The sequence below is a fragment of the Calidris pugnax genome, unplaced genomic scaffold (genome assembly GCF_001431845.1).
Source record: "Calidris pugnax isolate Ruff unplaced genomic scaffold, ASM143184v1 scaffold352, whole genome shotgun sequence".
Taxonomy (NCBI): domain Eukaryota; kingdom Metazoa; phylum Chordata; class Aves; order Charadriiformes; family Scolopacidae; genus Calidris; species Calidris pugnax.
In genome coordinates this window covers 836,654-855,702 of record NW_015091110.1, presented here as the reverse complement: position 1 = coordinate 855,702, position 19,049 = coordinate 836,654, and the positions used below count along the sequence as shown (strand labels likewise).

Below are 19,049 nucleotides of genomic sequence, written 5' to 3'. Positions count from 1 at the left end.
GCCTCAACCACCTCCCTGGGCAGCCCATTCCAATGGCTGATGACCCTTTCAGTGAAAAAATTTTTCCTAATATCCAGCCTGAACCTCCCCTGGTGCAACTTGAGGCCATTTCCTCTCGTCCTGTCACCTGTGACTTCGTTCCCCACCTGCTCTTAACAACCAAAGAAGTTTGGGAATTTAATTTGTACCTATATGTTAAAGCACTTTTCACATCATCACCCAACGTGGTGCTCTTGTGCCATCAGTTTCTGGGTACAGGCTCCAGCTGGGAGGCTGGTTCCTGGTCACTTTTCCTGCCTCTTCTGTGTCTCTGACTTTTACAGGAGCTCTACATCCCACCAGAGGAGTGGGACAGGAATACTCCAAGCTCGGCCAGCAGCACCTTTGGTTTCACTCCCATCCCTGCTCTGGGAATGCGGCTGTCGCAGAGCTTGGGCTGCAAACTGGGCAGGCAGCATTTTATGAAATTATAATTATAGCAGTTTCCCACAGGATTTTTTATAGTCTATAAATGGAAGCTGTTCCATGGCCTTTGTTGCAAGTCCTTCAACAAGTACCCCTTTATTGTTAGGATCTGAGCCAAGTTATCTCATTTTCTTACAGAAACCAGCTGACAGGAGGAGGAGGTTTTTGGTACCTCATTTTCAATATATCTGAACACACTAGATACTTTTTGAGGGCTTGGCTCTTTTGAAAAAGTGACCAGTGTGTCATAAGTGGCACCTGATAACTTGAAAACTACTGTAAACTGCTCTAAAAATGTCATTCTTTAAGCAAGTTACAGCATGACACATAATTCTCATACTAAACTGCAAGAGAGGGGCATGGTAATTCATTTTCACACCGTCTTTGCTCTTCCCATTTCACTACAGACACAATGTCCATTAGAAGACCCCTCTCACAGCAGATATATATATAAAATACCGGCCCAGATCCAGCTCCTTTGAAGTTAATATGGCTCTGCCTCTTCTCTTTGATGGGAGCTGGAATGTGTCCATAGTAACCGTATCCCTTCGCACAGCCCACCTCCCACTGCCTGGGAGCACAGATGGACCCTGCAGCCCCTGACAAAGTTTTAACCATTTCAGCGTGTTCCAAGCCAATAATTGCAGACCCCACTGTGACACCCTTTTTGGTTCTGCCTTAGCTTTAAAGTGGAAAATAATTAAAACCAATGTTTAAGCCTTCTCAGCACTTTAGCTGCACTTTACGAGCGCTGAGCAGCTCTGTCTCTGCACGTTGCAGCATCTTCTCAACATCCTCCAACCATGGGGCAAGGGGGGTGTGATACATTGCCAAGTGCTCCAAACTCACACAAATGGCAAAATTTTAGTGCTTTTCTTTCTCTCTTCCATTCTCTGGACAAACTGGGCTATTGTGGGTGTTTTCATCTACTTGGATCTACATCTACTTCATCTACAGTGGATTACACAGGTAGGAAGTGAGGAGCTACATAAGCAACTACGTGAGTATTGGAAGAGATATTACTAGAGGTCCAGGCAGCACAGGATTTATTTTCAATTTTGGCAGCTTTTAAAAGCAACCAGTCCCAACTGCTGCACACAGAATTGCAGCTAAACTTTTGGGGACCAGTTTACAAACCTCCCTGCCAAATATATGCTATTCCTAGGAGCGATAAATTGTTATTTACAGACGGCATCGAGGGACGTGGCTGAAATGCATGTTTTTGTTTTTCCATTCTCTGCACAGCTTGAGCTAATTGTGGCAGGTGCTTGCACCAAATGAGTTACGGTGTCTAACGGCTCGCTTTAAACTACACAAGGAGGGACATCTGACATGAAAAGCTACTCTAAAAGGAAATAGTCATTTTACCTTTGAGCTGTGGCTGGGTCCAAATTTCCTTTACTGAGTCACTGGGTCTGTCGTAAACTTTGTCCAGGAGAACGTGGTGTCCTTCATCAAAGAAGTATGAGCAGAGGATTGCTATGGAAGTGGTGGGGCCTCCAACATTGTACCTTTTCAAAAATTAAAACTATTAAGGAAAGAATTGAAAAGCTCCCTTCAAAGTACTGTTCTTAATACCAATACTGAAATGGCTACATTTTGATACATTTGCATTAATTCTTCCCTATCATCTTTTGCACCTTTGTCAGAGAAACAAAATCCTGTCTAAGAGTCCTGGACTGTTACTGCCCACACCTGACACACATAAAACTGAATGGTCTATTTTTTTCTTGATCCAACCCAGAAAAAAATCCAGCAAGTAAGCAATGACTTTTAATCTGCAGAGAAACATCAGATTCTCATTATTCTTCTCCCCTGCATAACCCATGCCATTACTGACATAGGCAGCATGAGTAAATACCTAAACCCTAATATATAAATGTAAATCCTAATCTAAGCAATATATGTTTGCAGAACTGTCATATTCTTATTTCCTGCTGCACACAATGAGAATACTTGGTGTTTGGCACTGTATAAAATCAGGCCATTTCTTTTTGTGCCTAAAAATTGCATTAGTTGCTTCATTTAGGACAGTCAGAAACCTTCGGTTGTAGTTTAGTTTCATACCAGTCTATGAAGACTGTGTATAAAACAAACAGTGCTAATTTGTAAAGGACTTTCTTCATTACAGGCTGCTTGTGTGACACTGGGGAAGCTGTTCAGTTATCAGTGTCTCTTCCCAATGCTGTGAAGGTTGAAAATAGGAAGTTCATGAGTGGCACAGCTGTTCCGGGAAGGGCAACTATTAAGGTGAGAGACATTATGCATCATGGCTAATCCCATGCAAAATTGAAACGATCAAAATATGAAATTCATGAGCAGCCCAGCTGTTCCAGGGAGGGAAACTTGTAAAATGAGAAACGTTATTCATTATGGTTAATCCCATGCAAAATTGAAATTATCAGCCTTGCCTTAAAATAATAAGATTGGTCTGTGGAGAATTTCAAAAAGTAAAATGTTTGGGGCTCTCTTTTATATGCCTTCAGACACTGGGTCTTTTGTATGCACTCAAAGGGCTGGAAATACATTAAATATAACAACACCAAAGCAACCCAAGAACTGTATTAAGACCATTTAGTAGCTCAGACATTATTTCAACTTTGCTGTTTTATTGCCCCTGGCCCTAACAGGAGTTTTAGTGTGGGAGGAAACTGGGGCAAGAAAGAGGAAAGCCCCAGTCCTATCTCAGGTCTACTGGAAGATGGTGGTGCCTTTGCTGAACTGGAATTCAATCATGGGTATGGATTTTTGGTTGCTGCCCTTCCTCCTCTGTGATCACACAGTGAGATCTCTCTCTCTGCTCTCATCTCCTGCTCATCCCTTCCTGCACGTGCTGTAAATCCCAGAAGGATGTTAAGAAGATTACTAAATATTAAGAGCCCTGTGATGGCAACGGACATAAGTGCTTCTAGCATTAAAATTAAGTTCTTTCCTTTAGCTGATACTTGCAGTATTCTGGGCTCACAAACATTATCTCTGGACCAAACCAAGGGAATGACTTCACTAAATATTGTATGGGAAATGTGTATTTGTGACATTCATCTGCTTTGATAGAGGGCAACAAATGGGTGCCATCTTCTGGCTTGTAAGATTTGGAGCACTGTTGACACACTGAAGTGTCCAACAGAACCCTCAGGTGAGATCAGGAGATGATGCTGTAGCTTTGGGCAGCAGGGTCCAGGACTGCTACAGCCCCTCTGGGGCAACAGCACCTTTAAAACACCTTTGTGCTCTGGGCACACAGTCACTCTGTACAGGGCTGGTTGCCCAGGATAATTAGCACCACAGATATGGCAAACTAGATGATGTAACACAGCCTTAAGCATGGTCTGGTTTTTTGACTGTTCAATCACTTGACCACTGCCTGCAGTAAAAGATTTAATTAAGCTGTACGTGCCTGCAGTAAAAGATTTAATTAAGCTGTATATATATATAAAAATATATATATAATTAATACAAGGCACATGCAAAGTTAGATTAAAAAGAAACGAGAGAGAGAAAACAGATGGGCCATCCAGGATTGCGTTCTGCACCACATTCCCTAAATTTGCTGATTTAGTTCTAAACATCTTAAGTGACGGTACAATTTCTCTCGAGATAGACTTCCAGACTGTTGCTGTTTTCCTTGGCTGTTTTCCTTTTCTCATTTAATCCCAGCAATGTTAGCCTGTAAACAGGACAGTAAGCCATGTAAAGCTAATTCAGGGTTACAAGCAAAACGTTGGTTGGAGAGAGCTTTGGTTATTTGCCATCCAAAGGTTTACCTCATGTCTATGATTAATGCATCCGTGTGAACTATTTTCTTCCAAACATGTTCTACCAGTAGGTCGGACACCTGGGTTAGAAGTTCACTGTCTCCAAACATATCGAATCTCAGATAGCCGACGTTGTTTTCAAATACATTTGTGTGGAATGAAAATTTAATCAGATCTTCAAATACTTCTGGGGAAGGGATCTGAAAGAGTGCAGAAAAACAAAAGCAAATCATTCGCTGGCACTGGTAGCTTGGCACAAGATTCAAAAAAAGAATGGTGTGGGTCAAGTTTAGTCCAGGTGGGACATATGTGAGGAACGTAACCGAGTTCAAAGAACGTAATGAATGATATTAAGATTTTTGCATGTGAAATATAGGTTAGCATTGGCCGCTGCATTGTTTGCTCAGCAAAGGGTGCATCAATAGCGGGCCCAGAATGGGGATCAGGCATCTATTTGTCAGGGCTCAGTTTATTTTTAAAAAATACAGGAATTTCCTTGGACAGAAGAGGCTGAGCAGACGAGAAGCACCATTCCCCAGCCTGTACCCCAGACCTGCCACCCAAGCCCACTTGCTTTCTTTAGTAGTTCTTTCTAAATACGGCGCTCAGGGCTTTGCTAATCTCTTGATTGGCCCCAGCTGACAGAGGCTGCAGGTGAGGGTGGCCCCAGCCCCTCTTAACGAGCCAGTCCCTGTGACATGGTGTGTGAGGCACGTGCTGGGACACTCAGGAGGTGTTAAACCTCTCCTCGGGTGGCCACGTGCCTGCAGTCTCACGTGTTAGGCTGAGATTAATTCCATTTTGTTTAGCTTATGTATGTTATTAAACAGCAGACTTTTTTTTTTGTTAATAGCAATGCGTAGCCAACTAATAAAGTTATTCTAATAAGCCCTACATGCACTGGAGACCTAGGCTGCTCCTGTTGCCAAACTTCTGCTTTACATGCACAAGTTTGAAAATGGAAGACTTTCCTTCAGCTTAAGGAGATAAACCTTTGAGATACATACGGCTTATGTGACCTTCAGCAATTTGGCCTTTTCCCCTCAGGGTTGCTGTGAAAATGATTTTATACTTGCTTTTTAATCAGTTTCCCTCTGCCACAGCTCAGCCCCAGACAATCTGTGCCTTCAGACCCAAAAGCACGAGGAGTCAGCAGTGAGCCACGTGCTAAAAGGTGCTCTCCCAACCTGCAATTTGCTGCAGAATTTGGGAGATATTTAGGCTTTCTGCAACGGTAGAGGGGTCAGCAATATCTCCTGCCCTACATGGAGTGCTCTGGCCTGGGGTTCAGCTCCTGCCAAAAGCAGGTCTGTCCCCAAAAAGGGTATGAATGCAGCTGGATGTGACACAGCTCAAGCACTTTATCTTTAACTGGGGGAAAATCACCCACCAAATCCCACTTCTGGCTGCCCTGGGCTTCTTCATCATTCAGTGCCTTCTCTATGCCAAAATTTCACACATTAATTTAAAAGCCCTGTTGGCTGGTAGTTATTTATCTGATTGTAAAAGCAAACTCTCCCGAGTCCCTTTCTGTACCCTTCTTTCTCACCCTACCTTGTGAAAATAACCCTTGTGTCTGGACCATAAACATATCAGTCCAGCACTGCTGAGTTTGTCATTTCCAATCCGCTTCCCAGTGACAGCAATGCCACTTGATCTCCCCACTGTACTTTGATTAACAAATCACAGTTCTGAAGAATATATCCAGCATGCACTGCATTGTTCTGACAGAGCTTCTCTCTAGTTCAGACGTACTGGTCCCCCCGGGAGAAAAAAAAAATCATCACTCGTTGGTAACATCGACAAATAAAATTGATGTGTTACTCTCAGCCACTTACTAATGATATTTAACTGAACACACAGATTTCTCAGCTCTCCAACAACATTGTCTCCAAAACTAATGGCTAAATGCATACCTATAAGCCTGTTCATTAATAACATAGACAGAATAACCTCTCTGTCTGTGTCTGGTAATTTATTTTTTCTCCTTGTTCTTCTACTGTGCTGCATCACACCTTTGTCCACTGAGGATTTGTGTACCTGCCAGCAGTTTTGCCAACTCTTGGAAATTCATTACAGGTTTCAAGGTGGGCAGGTTGCTCCTAAAGCTTCAGGTCTCATGGGGTAAAAAAGAATATGCAAGGATCTCAAAAAACCTCTTCTTCTTCATCTTTGTGGCTGCAGGAAAAGGTATGATGTCTGTTCTAAAGGCTTTAAGACCAGAAGTCAGACAAAAAGCACTCAGAATGGGCTTTTGAGGGGCTGGGGAAAACATAATTTTTAAGCAAAAGAGGGGAGGAGGCTGGGACTGGCAGTAAAGGTGCTGTCCTGGAAAACCACAGGTTCGTGACGCTGGCACAAGGGACATTTGCTGCTGGTACCACGGAGGTGGGTCTGGCTTCAGCCAGCGACAGCGCGGTCTCCTCTGGAAGGCAGGGCCCTGTCTGCAGGCCAAGGACAAGCTGGGACAGGATGCAGCTGAAAGTAAGATCCTGCTGCTCAGTCAGACAATGTTTACATACAAATGACTTGATGTTAAATATAAACCCTCAGGTGCCTTAGTAAGAGCACTATAAGCAATGTGGCTAGACTAAAGGACCTCCAAGGTAGCGCCACTTCAGCCAAGGAAGAATTGTTTTTCGTTAACTATATAGGGTCTCCAGCCCTATCCTACAGTCTTCTTCCACAAGAAAATGGCATAACTGGAACAAGTGATGGGACACAAAATAGGACCTAGAAGGCTGCCCTGGGACGCATGCAGGGAGTTTCATCCCTGGGTACCCCAACCTTGGGCAAGCTACTTCTTCAACTGTGCCTCTCTTCCCTCTTTTCTCCCCTTTCACCTCTCCCCTAAGTTGTTTCGCCTATTTCGATGGAAACTGTATTTTTGTTGTTAATTTTGTGCTGACCATTGTAACCTGACTCTGAGCTCCATTAAGGTTGCTCATGCTGCCAGCTTCCAGCTCTTAAAATACTATCAGCCAACCCCCTCGTGCCATTGCAGATCCTGGGACTGGTTTAAGAACGATGAGATCTTGGGGTCTGAGTGGTGGGTTTGCAGCTTTCTTTTTTAGAATAACATTTGGGTTCCTTGTGTACCCTCACAGTCCATCCCAGTAGGTCTCCCAGCTCAAGGACTGAGCAGGATCAGCTACATCCCTGAGAGCCCACTCTCACTTGCTCTTAAAAACACCCGTAAAACTGGGTGATTTCCAGGCAATCCAGTCTAGTACGTCACTAGCCTTACTATTACAAAGATGTTTTTACCATCTAGTGTAAACAGTCTAAGTTCACTACTTTCTGCAGTTGAAGTGCATTACTCCTTGGCCTATTTTCCATGGACAAGGGAACAGCTTATTCTCTTCATATTTGAAACAGCCTCCTACATATTTGAAGACTGTTTTCATGTCTGGTCTCAGGTTTCTTCTCTCTGGAATAAACAACTCATATCTTTTAAACTTTTTCAAGACGACTCTTACTCAGCCTTCTCTTTGCCCCTTTTCCCCTTTTTCTGCTGTCTCACCACTTGAGCCCCATCCTCCCAGAAAAGCATTGCCCAAGACTACACATAGTAGACTCTTATACTGAATTTTCTTTAGAGCTGACCATAGCAGAAGACTTCATACGTCTTGTTGATTATATTCCTCCTTATCCATTCCAGTTTGATGGCTATTATTTTTTACTGCAATAACTTGACTCTACTGACATGTTGAGCTTGTGAACTCTGGAGCACCTATATACTTTTTTATACTTTTTTATAGAACTCCCCTAAACAAGCTGTTTTTCTCCCAGAGTTGTGCAGTCACTATCACCCTAGAAACTGTGTAAGAACCTTGCACGTTTCTTAGAACCACAGAATCATAGAATGGTTGGGTTGGAAGGGACCTTCAAGATCATTGAGATCCACCCCCCTGCCATGAGCAGGGACACCTCCCACCAGACCAGGTTGCTCCAAGCCCCATCCAGCCTGGTCTTTTTTATTTAACCTCATCCTGATTTTCCCAGATTGTTTCTCCAGCTTTTCCAGACCTGTAGCTTTGAATTCTAACCCTGTCCTCCATTGCACCCAGAGAGCTAGGACGGGGTAGGAGGGTTTACCAGAAGGAAAAGCTGAAACTCCCTGTGACTGTGCTCTGGAAAGGATTCAAAGAGATGAAAGGCACTAGAAAAAGAAAAAAAGTGATTAACAAAGTGTCATATTCTTTTCTGCACCAAACACAAGAAGCATGAACTGCAAAAGGTGAAGAGTCAATGAGAATTAAACACGAGACATTTTTTTGGGCTTGCATAAGCTGGTATAGTTCCCCTGCCTTTCCTGTGGTCATGTTGCTCTAAATCAGCATCGTGTGGGCTCACAATATTTTTTTTTCCCACCCACTGGCAATAGATGTAGCAATTTGATTATCTATCTTGACACTTTGAGGCTGAGCATTTTGATTTCACTCATTAATGAAGGGACATCAGCAAATTATACTCCTTTCTGTTGAAACATCTGTAACTACTGCCTCCTTCAGCAAGTACAAAACTATGCTACAGATACATATTATTTATCTGGGAAAAGGAGAACTTCAACTGCAGGAACAATTCCTCTTTAGAAAGGATTCCTTTTTGTCTTTTACTCTGATCATCATTTTCAGCCCTTTATCTAAAACATTAACACAAAAATACTCTTTGGTGTGAAGACTGCACTAAAAGTATTTGGGCGTCACCGGGGGGCAAAAGAGTCACTCAGGGAGATTCTTGTCACTTAAAATTGACATAAACCATTTGCCAAAATCAGGTAGCCTACACTCCTCAGATATTCATGATCACAAATGTTTTGGTGCAGAAGGGAAGGTCTGACTGGAGGGAGAGAAACAGAAGAATGAGAAGCAGGGATTATGGAACTGAGCACCAGCAAGTTCCCAGAGCTCTGCCTCATAAGCAAAATGCTGTTTTCTGAATCACAAGCAATATATGCAATATTTGCCTCTGGGAAGGCTGATTTTGGGAAAAAAGGCATTTATGCAGCAGACAACTGCGGCTGGGGTTGACCTTGCTGCTGTCACAGAGGAGACACGTTCACCACCCCGTATTATGCTTCAGCAGCTATTCCAGTGTAGCAGATGCAAAGGGCTACATGCATTTCACTTGTCTGTCTCCTACGTCCCATCCCATCCTTCCTGCAGTTATTCATCATCACTTTCATTTAATTGCCTTGGATCTGCTTCACTGTCAAGGTCGTTATCAAGAAAATCCCACTGTCAAGGGAAAGGGTGGCTTGGAAGGTAGGCAGCACAAGAGAAGAACTAGTTCTTAGGTTTTTGAGGAATAAATGTGATACGGATTTAAAAAGCCACTCTTTCCATGTATAGGACTATAAAAAAATAATAATTTACAAATGCAATTAGTGCCGTCATGTAAGCTCCCCTATTTGCTCTCTGGGGTATTGGCTTGGGATATTCCTGAAATTTTCCACAGAAAGCATCCCCAAGGCAGGACTATTGCCTCCCAGTGCTCAGGTGAATTTTATTTCACCTCTATCACAAGGAAAATCCTTTATTTCAATGTGTCTTTGTTCGCTCACCCTCTTTCACCCTGAAATGTCTTACTGCCTCTCCCTTGTTTCTCTGCCTCCCAATTTCCTCAGCACTACGAGGGCACACATACACCTTTGGAAACTATTTCAGCCTCGTAAGAGACCCACGCTTTTCCCCTGCTATTTATACATTATCTCCCCTCGGAGAAAGTTCACATTTGTCCTGATTTTCATTCCCACTGATGTGATTTCCTTCTCATGGATGTATCCCCGACCTCTTCCAATCATTTCGCTTGACAAAGAGCCGAGGTAAACAGAGGCATTAATTAATATAATGGCCTTTCCTCACTAACTCTACCAGGATCATAATCTGATGTCGTGTGACAAATAAGATATTTGTCCTGTCCATCCTGTTCTGAACATTCAAGGTCTGAGTAAAGTAAGTAAGGCTTGAACAAGTAAAAATAGCCATCAATTACTATTAACAGCTTTCAGTGAAAACGCTGACTAATTTGCCCACTTTTGTAGAATGGGGAGAAATGATCATGCATCACTACTGATAAATTGCTCATGATTTAGGAGGAAGCTCTCTCAAAAACATCTTGGGAGTGAATTTTTCTACACCCAACAAATGTAGGAGGGAAAGAGAGTGATGGAGTAGAAAAATCCTCGAATTAATTATTTCCATTTAAGCTTAGAGACAAGAATGGGGACGGTATTTCTTGGTTAACAAACTTGAAAATAATATCCTCCCCAACAATGCTTACACTTTGTCCTTGACCTTAGTGTTGGAGATAATACCACAGAGGTCATACCCACTTTAAATCATGCATGCCAAAAACTTCAGAGGGTGGAAGCCCACCGATTTCCTCCCCCAGGAAACATTTAATAGTTACCTGACACTTGGTATACTCTGGTTCAGTGCAAAGGCAAATACATTCTCTTCAAACAGTAATTTTATGAGTCCCCGGAGAAAAGACGTCTCTGATAGCTGTGCTAGAGCAGTAGCCAGAAAGGAGCTAACTCCATCCAAGAAAGGGATCAGGTTATCCCAACCCTCCCTTTAATTTGAAGATGGAATTTTAACAAGTGCTCCTGGGAGCTCCCTCCAACACAACAATGAAGAAGAAAGATTGCCAAGGCAGAGGAGTGTATAAATACCCGGGCTCAGAACAAAGCACAGACTGTTATGCAAACCACGCAGCAAGGGCAAAAGCAGATTATTAAAAATCAATTTCTCCCTGGGGTCACCTAACTTCCACCCAGATACTTCTTCCAAAGTATTTCTATCATCAGACGGCTGGGAAATGGTCTGATGCTGAGCGGGAGATACAATCGGAACAATTTTCCACTGTCACTAGCAAAGGAGCTGCTCGTTGCTCTGGTGTTAACAGAAATCAGGTACAGCAATTTTAGATAGAAAAATCCATTGTGCTTTGTGGGTGTATGCAGTTACTCTGCTCCCAACAAATTTTTCTTAAGTTACAAACTGGGTTTGTAACCAGTGGGGTTCTGCATTGATTTATTATACTCAAAAGGCCACAAGACTGAAAGAGAAGGGCTCACAGAGACAACGAGGTGTCTTCCCTCTCACTGTGAAGCTCTCCATATTTACAGGTGTGAGATGGCAACTGAAAGAGATTCAAAGCCTGAAGGTTGTTCCCAAATCGCACACATTCAGAACTACCATCTACTACCACGAGCTACAACCCTGACTTGCTTTAGTGTCAGAGAGACCTCAGCCTCCAAAACCCACTCAGGCCCTGGCTTCTCTTCTGGGTACAGGTAAATCCCCGTGGGTTTATCATATGGGCTACAAACAGACAAGGTATCTGCCCCAGTGCTCCCAGCTGGCATCAGCATAGCTGGGTACAAGTCAACCGTACCTGTTTTGGCATCATCCCTGGGATGCTGTCCTTGGCGTGTTCGGGGATGTAGAGTAATTTCAGGTGCTCATCATCAGAAAGAGCTTGCAAGTTGGCAGTCACCTTCTTGGCCAGTTCCTCTTCTGTATTAATCCTTTTATAAACACCTTTGTTGATGTTCTGTGTGAGGTTGGATGCTATAACACTCCCAATGTCCACAAAGGCGTAATTATCTGCCACGAGCTTGCCTACAGTCTGCAGTGTCTGTGGCACCTGGGCACGCAGGTTGGCAATCTGCTGAGCTACAGCCATGGCTTCGCTGGCCTGGATGCTGATGTGGGGCTCCACCCCAGACACACTCCATACTTTGCCGGTGATTGGGCTGAGGACCACTTGGCTGGGGATGGAGGCATAGAGGGAACTGTTACCCACCCGATAAATGCCCACCGAGAGGGATCCACCTACTGTGGGCTCACCGATAACCGTGGCCCGGTGTAGATCCTTCATGGAGCGAGTGAAAGCTTCAGCTGCGGAGCCACTCATGTGGCTTGTTAGGATGTAGATGTCCTTGAAGGAGCCATATCTCTTGCCGGCGACCTGGGGGAGAGTCCACACCTCTGTGCTGCGGGAGGTGCTGCGATCGAAGACGGTGTAGAGGTGTTGCCGAGGCTCGGGCTCAAAGAAGTAGGAGCAAAGTATTGGGATGGCGGTGGAGTAGCCACCTGTGTTGTACCTCATGTCAATGATCATGGCATCCGTGTCCACCAGCTTGTTCCATACCATCTGTATCAGCTGGGGTCCAATGGCCTTCACTGTTTCTGCCTCAGCCATCATATCGAAGCGAAGGTAGCCCAGGTTGCCCGGCAATACCTCGATTTTGAAGAGGGCCTCAATGATGTAGCTCAGCTCCTCAGGGCTGGGAATCATGTTGGGAAGCTGTTCTTCTGGTGTTGGCTCCACGTGGCTGTGGAAGACGTGAAGCCGATGGTCCCCTGAGGCCTCCTGCAAGTCACTGGTAAGTTGGGAAGCCAATGTCTCAAAGTCTACAGCTGATCGATAACCTCCTTGGGCCCGTTTGGTGCTGAGCAGAGCGCTGGCCTTACTAGCCACTTCTGGGATGGCATAGTGAGCCTCTAGGAGTTGCCCAGTACCTTCCAAAAGTACTCCCATGTTCTTGTGGAAAGCTAGCACCTCTTCAGCCTTCTCCAGTGCGTCCTCAGCCAGGACTATGGCATCAGGCACAACACCTCCACCCATCCAGCTCTCCCCATGGTTGTCTATGAAGGTGATGACAGGAACGGTGACAGTGAGGCCACGGGTGATTCCCTGCTCAGGCTGCAGCAGAGGGAAGGTGCGGGTGTGCGAGAGGCTTCCAGCCGTGATCTCGCCAATCAGGGTGGCACGGCCCAAGGACTGCATGAGGTAAGCAAACTCCTCAGCAGCCGTAGCAGTGTGGTGGCTGGTGAGCAGGTAGATGCCACGCTGAGCCCCGTAGGGCTGGCCCAGCAGTTTGACCTGGCTGTTGTGCTCCTGCGTGTGGTTGGTGCGCCTGTCGTAGGTTGTGAAGAGGTGGATGGGGCCAGCAGCAGGATCTTGGAAATAGGAGAGTAGCACGGGCACGGCAGAGGAGGAAGGGCCACCGGGGTTGTAACGCAGGTCCATGATCAAGTTCTCTGTATTTTGGAGGGGCTCCCACACTTTGTGGACAATGTAAGGCCCCAGCTTAGCAAGCACAGAGGCATCTGCAAACTCATCAAAGCGCATGTAGCCAACGTTGCCCGGCAGCACCGACACCTTGAAGACAGTATCCACCAAAGCATGGAGCAGCTGCTCGTTGTCAGGTAAGTTGGCTGCCACTGCAATGGGCTTCTCAGCAGGGGGGGAAGCAGCTTCACCTGGCATCATGACCCGGACCAACAGGCGGGGGTCTTCAGATAAGGTCTGCATCTCAGTGTTGAGTTTGGAGGCCAGGTCCTCTGCTGACTGCACGGAAGAGAAGTCGGAGGTGACGAGGCGCCGCAGCAGTGCTGGCACCCGCTCCACCAAGCTGTAGTAGTCCTTTAATATGTTTGTGAGGTGGCTGAGGGTGCCCGGCACCGCTCTACGCACTGCCAGGATGGCCAGGGATTTCTGCAAGGCTTGCTCTGCCTCGGTAGCCACGCAGGGCATCACCCCGCTCACCTCCCAGCTCTGCCCACCCCCACTCAAGGGGCTCACAGATCGTGACACGGGAACCATCATGTAGAAATTGGAGGGGCCAATACGCAGCTTCTGGATGTCCAGTGACCCCCCGGCTGTCTTCTCCCCGACAGTGATTGCCCTGTTCATGTGCTTGAGGATGTAAGCCACATCCTCAGCCACTCCTGTGGTGTGGCGGCTGATCAAGACAATGACATCCTTGTCTTTGCCATACCTCTCTCCCAACACCTTCGGCAGTGTCCATATCTCCGTGGTGGTATTGGAGGGTCGATTATATACAGTCTCAACGTGCAGCATCTTGTCGGCTTCATGCAAGTAGGAGATGATGAAGGGGAGGCCAGAAATCTGTCCCCCTGTGCTGTGACGAAGATCTATCACCAGGGCAGATGTCTCGATCAGTGTCTTCCAAACCTTGTCCACCAGAAAAGCTCCAACTTTCTGCACTGCTTCCTCTCCTATGATATAATCAATCCTCAGGTAGCCAACGTTGCCCTCCAGCTTGTCGTACATGACCACATGCTCAATGAGACTCAGGAGCTGTTCACGAGTTGGGGAAGCCTCAGCTTCTCGTTTGGGAGCTGTGTGCGGTGATGGCTCGTAGGAAATCACCAGCCTGGGGTCATTCAGAGCACCTTGCACTCCAGCTGTCAAGACACTGGCCAGCATTTTTGGATCTGAGATGTCCAGGATCTCCCCGCTCTTGATTGCTTGCTCGATGGCTTCTTGCATTCCCACTAGGTTTTCAGGATAGCAGTAGTTCTCCAGAAGGACTTTAGCCATGTCCAGCACTAGAGTTGGCTGAAAGATCTCCTCGGCAGGTATCCTGCACATGATCAGTGCTGAAAACAGGAAGAAATGTGTCCTGATCATTTTGGGTTTGTACGGAACAGAAAGAAAAAGGAAAGAAGTCAGAAGCTCCTATCGATTAAGATGGATGTGGCTCTCTGATGACTCTCTGCTGGCGAATCGCTCTGAAATCCCTGTGTTGAATGCAGGTGCACTGAACAGATAACAATCTTTTATCTGCATTAAACCTTTAATCTCATTAAAATGGAGTGCATCATCCAAAGTGCACCAATAGATGAAGTTCAGCTCCTTACCACTTTACAGCCTTCTTATGAAACAGTAATAAACTTCAGTCAGCAAGGCAGATCTTTCTGGCAGTTAATTGTTTCCAAAAGGTACAGTGTTGCCTGTTACAAACCGTTCCCGGCTTATCCTGGCAGTGGATTGCTTAAATGCAAACCTTTGATTTAAGCCCCAATTAGAAAAGCAGTCACCCAGTCTTTTACTATTATTTATGAAAAGCTTATACCAGGAGACTCCGCAGTGACTTAACTGTATCAATATTTAATATTGTTTTCAAAAGTTGTTGACACTACATTGTCTTTGGTGTTCTTCAGCCTGAGCTGCAAAGGACTGTTCCTACATTCTATGATTAAGGGCTCCAAATGAGGAACTCCGGACATTTAGAACAGCTCATAAAATCCAAAGTAATGACAGCCCGTTAATTTCTGGGCTGAGAATTGCAGCATTTTAAACAGGACTTTGAAACACATTTGCCTCAACATAATACAGCTAAATCTGAGGTGACTTTAATCTTCATAATTTGCACTCAATTAGGATTTACTTGTAATACCATTGAGTAACATATGGTCATGTCTGATGACAGCTCCCAGCCAATAGACTTGAGGCTCAACATACCAAAATAGAACATGGTGTGTGGGGGGGTTGTTTTCTTCTGCCCACAATGTGTTCGAGACCCTATTGTATAAAGAGTTTGCCAGAGGATCAGAATGTGCGGGATGGAGCTGTACCCATGTGAGTTGTCATCATTTGGAGCAGGAGGACACGCCAAAGACACACAAGAAGAGATTCTTGGCTTTAAGTCCGAAAAGAGCTGCTCCCCCAGCCATCCTGCTCGCTGGAGGTAGCTGCAGGACAGAGTCAGGAATCTGGGAAAAGCGTGGTTTTGTGTTGCTTTCAAAAGGTCACTTGTTGCTACGTGTGAACACACGCAGGAGGGAAGAGCCTAAAGATGGTCTGCCCATCCTTCTGGGTCGTTCAGTTGTAGTAATAAAGGGGTTTTGCAAAGTTCCTTTAACAAGTCCATATAGGAACAGCCTCACCTATACATGCAGGTGCAATTTCATCCCGTGGTTGATTTGTATCTGTGTACACGGGAATGTACAGAGGTAAAGCCATCAAAGGGGACAATTAAATTGTTCTAAAAGTTCATTAGAGAAAGGACCCCTCTATGGCAAAAGGTGTAAAACTGATTGTTACAATCACAGCTATCTCTGCCAACCCGGCTGTGCTTTCATCTGTAAAAAACCCCCTAGTTTCAAAAACGTTGCCTCTTCCCTTCCCAAAAACGTTCCCCCTCTTCCTGAGAGGCCCAGGATATAGCTGAAATTGTTGTTGGTAACACAGAAATAAGTAATTAAGCTCCACGTGTGCCACAGCAACATTCTGTGTGCCTCATCAGTGGAGAAGCAGTGAGATCCAGATCTGTTGTATCTGTTTAATTTTTGGGGGCTGTCCTACATTGTGACAATGTGTGACATCCATCACAGACCTGACTCCCGGGCATTACCACCACTTGGGATTGCTCTTCTTGCTTTCCTCCTGCAAAGAACAACCCAGCCCTCCAGGGCAAAGGTAGCCGGAACAAAAACTCTCCAGCGCAACCACGCTTTGTCCCAAAATTGAATTTTTTGAGCTATGGGATTTATTGCCAGAGCTGCATTAATTCCTCATGTGGCCAATAGAGCGGACAAGCCCCTGGGCACATTGATTTTTATTCATTTTCTAACCCACAGCTCTTCTGTTTGTCATGCTTGGGAAGGTTTTGGGGTGAGGGATATCTTTTGCTACATTAATGCCTACCACACGCTCTACCTTGACTTCCAACCTCTGCCAGTGTCTCTAAGTGCTGTCACCACAGGAATCATTGCACATGCTGTAATGTACATTAGGACAACCAAGTCAAGAGACAAGATATTGTACTTCATACATTCCCAACTTAATTTTTAAGCACCCTGTGCTCCGTGCACTGACTCAGGCAGCGGCCGTCTGAAATAAATACCTTATTGTGTAATTAATGCATTACAACCAAGAGGGGGATGATGCACAGATCATCTTAATTCTGGCATTTCCCACTTTGGCGCGCTTAACATTTTAATGTTCTTTTACTCTCAGCAATTTTTGTGTGTTCCAACATCTTTCGATTAACTTGAAAGGGAAAATACAGATTATTTTTGCTATGATGGAAACAAAGCATAACAATAAAGGAAACACACGTATCATCTAAAACAACAAAGTGAAAATATGGAAGGGTTTGATATTTCGCCTGCCGGGGAAGGGGGTTGGATTGTTCCATGGGTCCCTTTTTCTTGTTTCTTCTTTCTTCCTTTAATTCCTGCTGGGTGCTGGAGGAGGGCATGCCCAGCAGCCAAGGAGCAGGGTTACAAAATGGATCCATTGTGACAGGAATTGGGAAAAAAAGTACAATAATCCATGTCCCTGAGAATATGTCAGGATGGATCTCTGTTGCTGTCCGTCTGTACAGTAGCTTTAAGCATGCAGCTTTCTATCCCAGAAAAAAAGAATGACATTGCATGTTTATGGAGCATACCTAGGACTTTCTCTTTTAATCCTTCAGTACGTAGTACATAACGGACACTCACATTGATATGAAACTACTTAACAAGCACAGGATAATGGTGGAAATAATGTTAAATTACTTACCATAAAAATCAGAGAGTTTAAATCCCAGCAAATCTTAAAAACAATCTTGTTTTTTCAGAAGGGCTGCATTCTTCTGCGCCACTTTCTGCTTTTAGAATAGAAATTAATAAACTTGAAATGACAAAGCATTACTCAAATTTTCTTCAGTTTCAACTTGCTTTGCAAAAAGGGTGTTATCGGGTGTCACAGATGTTACATACAAGGTGTTAACCTCATCTTCCTCTGGATGTAACAGACATAGATGAATTGTCATGAAAATTATACTCGGAAAAGAGACAGTGACAAACAGTAACTGAGCATTTTTAACCAGGATACATGCCAGATAATTACATTCCACATCTAAATGAGTTCTATACATCCACTGCTAAACTCATTATAATTTTTTTTCCTAGCATAAGGAAGTATATCCACAGACTCACAGTATTTTTCTCCACTGAGGCCTTATCTAGAGGTTAAAAAAACATGAAATAGCCCTTTCCTGCCTGTGACTGTTGTAAAATCGTAAGATTACAAGGAAAAAAAAAAAATATAAAAATGTCTCTGTTTTTCTAACATTTATTGTGCGTTGTATCGTGTTCTAAAGGTTTTTATATCAGAGGGGCTGGAAACTGTAGCTGAGGCTTTTATGAAGGTAGGGGTTTGAGAAATATATACAGGACTATGATTAGTTTTACCAAGTAAAAACCAAGACATGGCAACACTCCATAGTTCCATTTGTTCCTCCAGTTCAGATGCCTATTTGTCCTCATGCACTTCATCACAGAAACAAAACTTGCTTCATAATGGAAATGTCAAATAAATGCTTTTCCCAACATGTATGACTGAAAATGCTAGGACAGTGGAAAAAAAGTATTTTCCACATTGGATCTGTTCAGTGATTTATTTCTCTTGCCCCCAAATTCAGCGTGGCACGTGTCACTCACTGCTACCTTGGTAATTCTTTATAGGTGATGTTAGAAGGTGAGAATCCTTCCTTAGGCGGTGTGGATTCTTCAAGCTTTGGAGAATAGCTTTTTACCCACCCATTTCTTGATAAAAATAGCTTAAATTTTTACCAAACGTGTTGTTGAATGCAAGTACGTTCACTGAACTCTGAGTACCCAGACCCGAAATGTAACTCTACCATCTAATTTTTAATATAACCCACGCCAAATTCCTATATTGATTTTAGTTTTGAGCTGAACTCAATAGCTCAGGCCTAACTCGAGCTTTTATAACTCATAAAACTTTATGATCCTTTAAAACCTGTCCACAAGTATTTCATTTTCTGACTTCCTGTGGGTATGAACTTCCCACATACCCTGAGAAGGGGTATTTTCTTTGATCCGTCCCAGACTGGTCTGCAAGCAGGGTCTGCATCACTCACACCACATGCTAAAAACCTTCCACGAGAGTGAAATTAAGTGTTTTGGTATCTATTTTTCACTTTTATGTATTTTGCTCCAATTGCCTTCCCTCCCCTCCCCTTCCCTTCCCTCCCCTCCCCTTCCCTCCCCT

General features: G+C 44.4%; 1 protein-coding gene across 1 annotated transcript in view; it reads right to left on the bottom strand.

Moving 5' to 3' along the window:
* RBP3 (retinol binding protein 3) overlaps positions 1-14,663 on the bottom strand; it is a 25,680-nt gene extending 11,017 nt beyond the window's left edge. Inside the window, exons 1-3 of the mRNA XM_014958069.1 lie at positions 11,625-14,663; positions 4,230-4,420; positions 1,834-1,976 (exon numbers count right to left, since the gene is read on the bottom strand). Coding sequence (XP_014813555.1) covers positions 1,834-1,976; positions 4,230-4,420; positions 11,625-14,633 — 3,343 coding nt within the window. The 5' untranslated portion in view covers positions 14,634-14,663. The remainder of the gene's footprint in view (positions 1-1,833; positions 1,977-4,229; positions 4,421-11,624) is intronic.
* Positions 14,664-19,049: the final 4,386 nt, after the last annotated feature.